At 41.7% G+C, this 11,211-nt stretch overlaps 2 protein-coding genes across 2 annotated transcripts in view; one reads left to right on the top strand and one right to left on the bottom strand.

The window, feature by feature from the left end:
- Positions 1–6,708, top strand: part of LOC106808890 (pyruvate dehydrogenase (acetyl-transferring) kinase isozyme 2, mitochondrial-like) — a 34,546-nt gene extending 27,838 nt beyond the window's left edge. Inside the window, exons 7-13 of the mRNA XM_014811797.1 lie at positions 2,196–2,316; positions 2,779–2,865; positions 3,060–3,137; positions 3,368–3,444; positions 3,717–3,818; positions 4,941–5,165; positions 5,879–6,708. Coding sequence (XP_014667283.1) covers positions 2,196–2,316; positions 2,779–2,865; positions 3,060–3,137; positions 3,368–3,444; positions 3,717–3,818; positions 4,941–5,165; positions 5,879–6,007 — 819 coding nt within the window. The 3' untranslated portion in view covers positions 6,008–6,708. The remainder of the gene's footprint in view (positions 1–2,195; positions 2,317–2,778; positions 2,866–3,059; positions 3,138–3,367; positions 3,445–3,716; positions 3,819–4,940; positions 5,166–5,878) is intronic.
- Positions 6,709–7,215: 507 nt separating this feature from the next.
- Positions 7,216–11,211, bottom strand: part of LOC106808889 — a 9,363-nt gene continuing 5,367 nt past the window's right edge. The window contains exons 2-4 of the mRNA XM_014811796.1: positions 10,163–10,407; positions 9,028–9,151; positions 7,216–8,530 (exon numbers count right to left, since the gene is read on the bottom strand). Coding sequence (XP_014667282.1) covers positions 8,331–8,530; positions 9,028–9,151; positions 10,163–10,363 — 525 coding nt within the window. The 5' untranslated portion in view covers positions 10,364–10,407 and the 3' untranslated portion in view covers positions 7,216–8,330. The remainder of the gene's footprint in view (positions 8,531–9,027; positions 9,152–10,162; positions 10,408–11,211) is intronic.

Genomic DNA, 11,211 nt, shown 5'->3' with positions numbered 1-11,211 from the left:
GCTTGTCATGTAGAGAGAGAAGGTGGATGAGAGGGAGTGGTGGACGATGTGTTATATTGGTCTTGATAGACTTAGAATGGGAGGTCAGAAGGTGTCGGGCTCGGAGGCGCTTGTGAATGGAATGGATTCAAAGGTATGTTTGGTCATAGTGGAGTTCAAAGTGTGTATGATATTAGTAATGTATATATTTAGGTAATGTATTAACAGAATTTGACCACTCATGGAAGAATCATAATCAATTTACATTGATGTCCACCGAAAATAAATAGGTGGCTTGGGATACGTAAAATTGCTTGGTAAGTTTTTAAGTTTATTTTTCGAAATTGTGAACTATGGAAAATGGCTTGGCTCATAAAATGGCTCTGGAGTCCAATAAATGGCTGGGGGATTTTGCAGTAGAAAATGCTCTGGAGCTCAAAAAAATTGGCTTGGGGAATTTTGACAGTCAGAATGCTTGGTGGAAAAAAAGCATTTTTTACCCTGCCTCTGGCCTGCGTTGTGTGGCAGGCTGCTTAATTCTTTTTTGTGATGTGATGCAGAATGATACGATGTGTAAGAAGAAAGTGCTTTAATTATAAGAAGATCATCATCATTTTGTTTGAAGGCCAAAAATTATGGCAGGGGTTAGGGGTTGGTTTTAAAAGTTTTTGATTTGTGCCATGTGGAACATATTGGGGAATGGGGTCGGGTTATATGCGGTAGAGAGACTGAAATAGCTTCTTGAAGCTCGACCATTCTGACCTGCGCTAGATTGGAGTCTGCTATGAAAACAAGCTTTACTAGAAGTTCTTCCCATTTTAGGTGTTGAAGTTGAATGACTTTAGTTGCCCGTGCTTATTAGCTATGAGCTTTCTACTTGAGATTCATCTTGGTTGTCTGATACTTATATGATAACTTATGGGATATTATTTACTGTCCTATCCCTTCCTTTCCTGGTTGCAAACTTATGATTTTTGACTGTGGAGACTGTATGTTCAGGTTTTGTTGGTTTTGACAGCTGTTATCAATCATATATCATATACGATTATACATCTTATCTAATATGGTATTGGTTACTGTGTGGTTGCTGAATCCTTCTTTTCTTTAGAGACTATGCAGTGATTTTCTGCAAAGCATCTTGCTACGTTGGGTAAATTTGCATGAATTGACTGGCCGCTACAGTAAGACAATAACTTGTATTTACCTTGCGTAATCTATTGTTTTTACTAACTAGTATGATGATAATATCAGGAGTGGTATGAGTATTTATTTTCATTATACTCTGTAGTTATTGGGAATATAATGAATACTAGAATATGTTGTTGTTGTATGTATTGTATGATGTGTCGTCTAAACAGCAGCACTTGTCGGTCGTATGGGGAACATGAGCGATTGGTCTTTTCATTGGCACTGCTGGTTATTTCTCTTTGGTGTCTCGTGAGAAAGGTGTGTATATCGCATCAGCAAGGTTTAAGTTTTATTTAGTAAAGATTTTTGTGAATGTTTGTAATGTTTTCATAATGATTTTATTAATTTGTCAATGTTAAGTTTGATATTAATTGTTTATAATTATGATATTTACTTAACCTAAGAGAAGACATTTGGCTTCGATTGATTTGTGTTCAGCGGAGTGGTTATATATATCTGCTTTCATATCGGTAATTGTTCCTATTGTTGTTTTTCAAAGATACTCAATTATCGATCTCGTATCTGTGGACATTATGTTATGCATATATCTGTTCACAATGTGCCTAATATTTTTCTCTGATGCAGCTCTGCGAACCTGATGCGATACGATCGGCCATGATGTTGTGAAACATGGCACATGTTAAGTCGTGCTTCATATGTCTGTTGTATCATCGGCAAATATCTCCTGAGTACGCTAGCCTGTGCTTGCATGGTGTTTTATTCTGTACTAGGGCCTCTTAAGTAGATGGTAGCAATGTTATTGTCATTCGTGGCCAATTTTTGTCCAACAGTTATACAGCAAGCTGTTAATTAATGCAGCTAAGCAAATGTCGTTAATTAATTGAATACCTAGAAAAGTAATTAATTGTCATTCAGTGTCCAACAGTTATACAGCAAGTTGTTAATTAATGCAGCTAAGCAAATGTCTCCAATTAACTGAATACCTACGAAAAGTCATCACAGCAGGCGTGTCATTCCTGTGCGAAACTTGGCTGCCTGCGTATTTTCACAGCCGTGTCTTTTTGCAGGGTGTCATGGAGATGGGGGACAGTCATGGCATTGATAACACGACAGACAACAATGTCCAGTACTTCCTAGACCGCTTCTACATGAGCCGGATAGGAATTCGCATGCTCATTAACCAGCACAGTAAGTATGAATTATTATATTCTTATTATTATTAAATCTTTATTGCATGTAATTCAAATACAAATACATGTACTGTAGATAGTCTTTTTCGTGGAGAAAAATCTGGTAGATCCAATAGTGTTGAGCAGTTAAAATGATACAATTTCCAAGTGATACAGTACGAAACAGTGCTATACGACATGAAGAATAAAATTTTATACAAAAACGAGAGCTAACAATTGCTAACAGGGTGGCTGTAGGTATCACTAATGGCGTGACCAGTGCATACAAGCGCTAGTTCATGTTTAAGTAGTGATACAATGATTGACCAATCACGTTTTCACTTAGGTTCTTTTTAATCATTCATCGCATGAACATTTACTCCTTAGTTAAAATAATAAAAATCGTAGCATAGAGATGTATTGTGAGCATATATTAAGCTTTCTGTATGATTTCTAATAGTTCAATATTGTATCTATTTAGCATTGCTGTTTGGCAAGGACCTGGCAGGCCATCCTCGTCACATCGGCTCTATCGACCCAAACTGTGACGTCGTGTCAATTGTTCGAGGTGCGCACATCTTAATACGTATTTACAGCGCTGGCATGTACTTAACGTAATCTCGTTATGGTGAACGTAACCTACTTACCGCTGGTCATATAAGTTGTGAGGGTGTGCCCGTGATATAAGTCGCAAATATCTTCGCGTATACTGTTAACGGGTACCCGTTATTGTGTGCCTTTATTTCAGAGTTTTCTTTGCAGATGCTTATGAGAACGCGCGGTTTCTGTGTGAGAGTTACTACATGGCATCGCCGGAGCTGGAAATAGAGACACATAATAGTCTGTATCAGTATGCGATGGCTGTCATGGTTTGTAACCCCGAGCATTTAGTTGGAATTTACGAGCCTAATTCAGTGTTGATTTATTTTTTTATAGTGAGTACCATATACCGATTAAGTAGGCATTCCTAAATTTTTTGATGTATGTGTAACTTTGTGTGATAGGTAGTGTTAGTGCAGTTTATTGCTTTTTTAGTATTATTTCAAGTAAAAAATGTCTGTTTATCTCAGGTTTGAAGAAAGATTCGAAGATAGAGTGTTGTTATGTGCCATCCCATTTGTATCATATGTTGTTTGAACTGTTTAAGGTGAGTTCATACGTGTCATAATTGTTCATTATACATGTCATAGTAAACTCAGACCTACTCATTAATGTTGCGTGTTGTTGTATAATATGTATGTAGTATGTGTAAGAGTTTGTGGTACATAGTGAAAGTTTGTCCATGTTCTGATTTTTATCACGCTTCGCGATGTTTGACGTAGAGATGAAGGATTTGAGATGGTCGTGCAATTAGTGGGCTGATGTCCTCTATCTGTCTCACTCAGTCATCTATTGCAAGATGGTCATCTCTAATTTCAGAATTCTATGAGAGCTGTGGTGGAGTATCATGGCACATCAAGTGAAGAATACCCTCCAGTTAGGGTCACCGTGGCACTCGGAAATGAAGATCTCTCAATTAAAGTGTGTGCAGGTTCTCACGTCTCTCTCCTTGCTTTCGTCCAGTCGTCGTTTGTCTCCTGTTTCATTTTACTATCGTCCATTCCCTGTTCCTTCCATCCTATCCACCTCTTCTATGCTTCTATTCCTTCTCTTTTGCGGTATGTTTTTTATTCATTCGTGTTCATTTATTGTTTTACCAATTGTCGAGTTCGGATCATTGGCATGATCGACGTTGCAGTTTCGTTAGTCGCTAGTAGATCTGCAGCCTGTGTATTGTTCACAGTAAGATGAAGAACTAAATGGTCCACATAGGCTGTAAATGCTGCTAATGTAGTGCAGTATACTGATATAATGGTTATAGTCTCACGGATAGTCACTCCTATGTAGTTAGTTGCCATTGAGTTTTGAACAAAGGGCAATAATTTGGAAGTGATTTGACACAGGATATAATTTCCAGATGTTTTAATTTATCACTTGGATTTTTTATTCCCTTAAAAGAAACGTACTTTGATAAAATTCTCCTGAGCCTTGTAAGAGTACATTTTTGCACAAGGTGGCAGCACATGGCTATACTGTGCTACTTTAGCATGGCCGAATGTCAATTAAGGGAAGCATATTTTTCCCCTTGCACAGTCACGCAAACCTAGCACAGATAATTAATGTTTCTCGCAGATGTTTAAATGAAACGTGAATTTTCGCATAATTGGCTTATCCAGCTGGGATAATTGGCAGGCAACTCAAACCAATCGTCATTGTAATAGGATATTCTAAAAGATGCTGCTTGACAACAAAGTGGCGCAACCGCTATATTTCGCCCCGCATGTTTGGAAAACATATAATCTATGTAAACTATATAAATATATAAACTAGTTTTTGCCGAACCGACCTAGCAACAAGATCAGAGGGTCTGGCTGATCTCACTCACACGGATATGTCGGTCACTCACATATAATTGTATAATCAGCCTTTGTAATGCGCACATGCGACATATTTGCATGTAACATGCACAGTATAAATCCATAAATAGTGTCAGGGGTTAATTATGACAAATTTAATGACAATTAATGACAAAATAATGACAATTTGTCATTATTAACCCCCTGATATTATATCATTATTGTCAATCGCGGCTCTTCTCTGCAGCTTACGGACGAGGGCGGTGGAATCCCGCGCAGTCACATCGACCTGCTCTTCCACTACATGTACACGACCGCGCCGCAGCCGTCAAAGTCCGGCGGCAACTCGGCGCCGCTGGCCGGGTACGGCTACGGACTGCCGCTGTCGCGCCTCTACGCGCGCTACTTCCAGGGCGACCTGCAGATCTACGCGCTAGAGGGGTACTCGACCGACGCCCTGATATACCTGAAGGTGAGCGCCGATCTCTCGTCGCGTCGTCCCGAGAAGCGTGCGTGCAACACGGTTGCTTCGCTGTGCGTTCCGATTGTTTTTGGGGGCATGGGGAGTACCGCATACACGCACGCATGTGCACAGATTTAAGGAATCTTTCTAAGCTAGGTAGAAGCCAATATATGTGTGTGTGTAGGTAGGTACACCAATATATATGTGTGTGTGTGTGTGTGTGTGTGTATGTGCGTGCGTGCGTGCGTGCGTGCGTGCGTGCGTGCGTGCGTGCGTGCGTGCGCGTGCGTGTGCCTGGTGCGCGTGTATGTGCGCATGCGTGTGTGCATGTGCGTGTGCGTGCGTATTTACGTGTGTACATAAGTGTGTAGGTGTGTGCGTGCTTTTGTAAGGGGGTGGGGTGTGATCTGTACGAAGCCTCACTGATTCCACGCTTAGGCCATTATAAAAATATTGTTTGTTTGCCCTCACCCAACCGACCCGGCCGACCCGCCAAAAAGAGGCCGACTCAAAAATTTTATTGATCTTTCCCATTCTTTTTTTTTTACAAATTGTATCACTGTACATTATTTAAATCTGTAGGCAATACATTATATGTACCAAGCAAAACAAACATTCAACATAAAAGGTATCTCCACACAAGCACACCCGAGCATGTAGACACCATGCTGAATTTGTCAAAAGATCCCCCTAAAAAAATTTCCTTTTTTTTCTCGTTACAGGCTTTATCTGAAGATGCTAATGAGCAACTGCCGGTGTTTAATACCACGTCTAGTCGACATTATAAGACAGGCATCGCCACGTCGGATTGGACGACGTCGCCTCTGCACACATCGAATACACGCTTTTAACGTAGACCCCCCGCCGTAGAGCCAGACCTTCTGCCGTTCGTGTTTTTGGGCAGACTGCGTGTGTGCGTGCTTCTAAAAACTGCAGTGCAGAACTGTTTGTAGCTGTTAGGAAATTATTGTTTGCGATGTAGTGGAGCTATACGGGTGGAGATCAGGGGTGCACACACGTCTGCGATCACAGCCCTCCTGACATTTCGTTGGTGGGCGGTGCTCGTATCGGAAGTCAAGAGCGTTGACCAGATCATCGCACTCAGTGAAGCAGGAGTTCGTGTGTAATATGCAGCAAGGATCGTTACGCAAGCTACGCAGAATGGGGAAACGAGGTTTTCGCGCGAGCGAGTAATTTTTTTCGAAATGTACACTGCGTGTACAAGGCTCATGTGCAGAAGGTGCTGTCAGAGTGCTATGTGTTGCTCAATGAGTGCGAACTAGCCTTAGCTGCATTAACAGAAGTGCTACATCAGTGGGGGAGTTGAAAGGAGAATTTGAAAAGGTCAAACCACCCTTTAAAGTTTCATTGTTTTAGTTGATATGTTGATTTCATGCAATTATGTCCTAGCAACAAAAAATACCCTGTAGGAGTTCAATAAGGAAACCGTTTTGTACCTCTTGACATTATTTTTAGACTTGAAACGTTATATCGAAAAGGTTGAGTGAACTTTTAGGTGTAATAAAGTGTCTCTTTAGGACGGAATCAAAATGATCGAAATGTTTTTGTTGTGTTTTGGATGGGGGAATATTATTTTGAAATGTACACCTGTGCTCTACTAAGAATATTCAAGACATCTATCGAACTTTGTGGCACAAATGTGTGGGCCGGTGTGCGGGCGCGCGTGTGGGTGTGCGTGTGTGCGGACGGACGGACGTGCGTGCGTGTGGGTGGGCGTGCGTGCGTGTGGGTGTGCGTGTATGCGTGTGAGTGTGCGTGCGTGCGTGTGGGTGTGCGTGCGTGCGGGCGTCGACGGTGAGTCCCAGAACAACTTGCTGATCTATCTATAACAGACTACCAATCATAGAATAGTCGTTCATGGGTATTTTTTCTTATGCATTTGAATGCATGAAGTATCAAGAGTCCGAATTTCAGTTCAGACATTCTGACCGATTTTCAGTTTTTTTTCGGCGTTTAAAAGGTATTCATACTCGTCCTTATTCACGTACGTTGCTCAAATGTATCGAACTCGCTGGAAAAAGTACTGACAAAACATCTGTTGACCTATCAGTCGATGTATAGATGACGCTTTTATTTTGATCATACATGTACAGAATGATATATCTATCTATATATACAGGTGGGCCATGATTTGGTTTGCAATGGGTAAATCCATCACATTTGAGCGGTCAGTATACACTGACGTCGACAGTACACACCACAGCCAGGTGCGCTGACTCCACAGATGGACATGCTCACTATAAAAGTCGTGATGCAACCAAACCGGTCGCTCTAGCTATAACAAAACAACAATTTTGACAAAATGATGATCGTGATTGTGCGAAATACAGACTTCAGTGTATGAGTTATGGGGCGTCTGACCTCTTCGGTGAAATTATGAATGAAACTTTTAATGGATCGTAGGCCATTTTAACATTGCGCAAATAACCGTCAATAAAAGGTTATATATTTTAATCTCATATATTATATACAGGGTTATAACGTCACCGTGTGGTCTGTGTTAAGTTTAATACTAAATCGTTTAACTTCTATTGTGACCTATATTGTAATACTAGTTTGGCTCTGGCACGGGTACATGTAGCACATCGCACAAACACCAGTTTTCTTATCACTAGTGTAATACTATTTTGAGGTTTTAAATTGACGGTGTAGGCGCGGTAGAAACTCAACGCGCTTTTCGTACATTTCTACTCTAGTGATGTTGCAGCGCCATGCAACTGCAGTGGCCTGGCCCGCGCCGTTGGTAACGAAATATCGTGATCCAGATAGCCGACCCACATCGCCCAGATAGCTTTAAGCCTATACACATACATACGCGTTACCTGCAAGGACATATGTTACGGCCGTATCGACGTGGTTTGTCGTCGCCACTACGGAGTTACTTATTCATATATCCTGAATCGATTAGTGTCGCCCCCTCGTGCCAATCCCGTGAAATGAGGACGGTGCACAATGATGCCGTCAGGGATTAGGAATCTATATTCTACGTGTGGACTGGTGGTGATAGTAACTACGATATAGTCGCATGATGGATGATGGGTCGCTTACTGATTCACAATCTATAGCGACGATACAGAGAGTGAGAGAGAGAGAGAGTGAAGAGATATGAGGGAGAACGAAAGAGGGGGAGAGATATGAGGGGGAGGGGGGTGTTTACGCCTTGTTGCCGTAGAAGGCCAAGTTATGGTGGAAGACCTCCACGAGTTCTCGCCTGTCCTTGAAGTAGAGAACAGCAATGGCGGCGCCGACGATGACGACGACGACTAGGAACGCCATGCCGATAGCGAAGCCAGTCTTGGACACGCACACGCCGTTGTCAGGCACAGTCGCCTGCGCGAACCTAGCCTCGAATTCTGCAACGAGAGCAGCAAGCAAGAAAGGTTTTAATTAAGATGTGATATTATATTGATACCGAGACGAGGCACAAGTCGCTGCTCTGCGGCGGTAGAAAAATAAGTATTGAATAAGTAAATATCTCTATAGGTATATTTATTTATTCATTTACTTATGTATTTATTTATTTAATTAATTATTTACTCTCGCTACAATGTGTATAGACACGAACACCAATTGGTTCAAAACATAGAAATATGATGTTATGTATTTATACATATTACGAATATATGACACTATAATTCTACAATAATATGAATATTGTTTTTATGCTAATGAGTGAATATATATATATATATATTATATATATTCTTGCCACAGTGAGAAGGCAAAGTCTGTGTACAACAAAATTGAAAAGATAGAATTGATTGATTGAATTGAATTGAGTGCAAGTTAGCATTGACGTGCACGTATGTACATTGCAGAACGTGTTTTAATTAGATGCTACAACACTAACCTGATTCTTCTCCATCCTCGGGAAGTCTAATGTTCAACGACTGGAAGATGCGGGTTTCTCCCAGCATCTTAGGTTCGTTGCTTGCATCGACCGCCTCTCTCTTCTTTCTGCTTCCGCACTGCGGCTGTAAGAGCGTAACGATGAGCGCCGATAAACACACGCGGTATGTTGTTTAATACCTCTATACTACTTCTATAAATCCTAGTATAATCCTTGTATAATACAACTATTATACAATTTCAAATTCACTCTGGTGCCGGTGAAGTGTTTCTCTTATTACTTTTAACTTTATTTTTTTTAATGCCTTATGTTTTTCGGCTTACTTTGTAGTTTAATCAACAAATTTGAGTCAGAAATGGGAAAATTTACTGAGAACTAAAAAAAAATGGTTTCATGTTTACTTGAACTGAGATTGGGGTTACCCAGTCAGGTCCCTTCTCTAATTAACACTGACACTATAATATTACCACCTGTTACTAGCGCCTGAACGTACACGTATACCGCATACGAGAAACAACTCGTAAAGACCTCTCATTCACGCGTGAAGCTCTCTTATTCACGCATGAAACCCTCCCACTCACGCGTGAAACCCTCCCACTCACGCGTGAAACCCTCCCACTCACTAGCGCAGTGAAGCGCCTCGCCAACTCAACGCGAGAGGCGTGAAATCCCACATCGCCAATCAATCACTCGGATGCGGAAACCTCGCCTACTTACCGCTTCAAACCCATCCCAGCTCACAGCGATGAAACCGCTCGCCCACTCACCGCGTGAAACCCACTCCCACTGCCACGCCAAAGCGTCGATAACCCTCTCACTCACGGTGACTAACCCTCCCACTCACGCGTGAAACCCTCCCACTCACGCGTGAAACCCTCCCACTCACGCGTCAAACCCTCCCACTCACGCGTCAAACCCTCCCACTCACGCGTGAAACTCTCCCACTCACGCATGAAACCCTCCCACTCACGCGTGAAACCCTCCCACTCACGCGTGAAACCCTCCCACTCATGCGTGAAACCCCCCCACTCACGCGTAAAACCCTTCCACTCACGCGTGAAGCGAGCTATCACGTCTTACGCGCGCATACAGAAGAAGGACAACATTGCATGCTCTGACAGCAGCCACCCCGTACCTGGAAGCAATTCTCCATGCACAGTCGGCACTGGCACTCGAAGAACACGTTGCCGACGTCGGGGAACTTGAAAGCCTTGAAATGCGCGTAGACGAGCGTGTCTCCGGCCACCATCTCCTTGCTGTGCTGCTGCTTTCCGATAATCTTACGATGCGTCGGGCAGCCATTGGAATCGAGCAGATCAATGTAGCTCATGTCCATGCCGTCGTGTGCGTAGCAGTCGGATACGAAGATGTCGAATTCATCTGCAATCGTACGAATATGGATGAACATCGTACTCAGAAATAATAATTTTTTACCGCGGTAGAAATAATTCAACTGCGGTTAAATTATTGCCCTTTTACCCAATCAGAGGTCGTGTTATACATAATTTAACCGCGGATAAATTGTCATGACCACGGTTAAATTATTGCCGTTTTATCCAATCAGAGGCCTTGTTACACATAATTTAACCGCGGTAAAAACAATTCAACCGCGGTTAAATTATGGGTAAGAGGTTTGAAGCGGTAGCGTGCGTTCGGGGATCACCGGTGATTTGGTGGTGTATTTGTTTGCGCAGGTTCGCGGTTCGCAGTCCCGTCCCGTAGACAACGCGTACCCGCTGGTTAAGAGGCGCGAGTCCGTGCTAAACGTACAACGGCATAATCAGGCGTAGCATTAGCTTGTATGATAAGTTGTTATCATTAGATTGTATGATAAGTTGTTATCATTAGATTGAATGATAAGTTGTTATCATTAGCTTGTATGATAAGTTGTTATCATTAGCTTGAATGATAAGTTGTTATCATTAGCTTGTATGATAAGTTGTTATCATTAGATTGAATGATAAGTTGTTATCATTAGCTTGTATGATAAGTTGTTATCATTAGCTTGTATGATAAGTTGTTATCATTAGCTTGAATGATAAGTTGTTATCATTAGCTTGTATGATAAGTTGTTATCATTAGATTGTATGATAAGTTGTTATCATTAGCTTGAATGATAAGTTGTTATCATTAGCTTGTATGATAAGTTGTTATTATTAGTTTTAATTATTAGTTGTTATCATT

The sequence above is a fragment of the Priapulus caudatus genome, unplaced genomic scaffold (assembly GCF_000485595.1).
Source record: "Priapulus caudatus unplaced genomic scaffold, Priapulus_caudatus-5.0.1 Scaffold311, whole genome shotgun sequence".
NCBI lineage: Eukaryota > Metazoa > Priapulida > Priapulimorpha > Priapulimorphida > Priapulidae > Priapulus > Priapulus caudatus.
The sequence above is the reverse complement of the archived record's forward strand: the minus strand, read 5'-3'. Positions and strand labels throughout refer to the sequence as shown.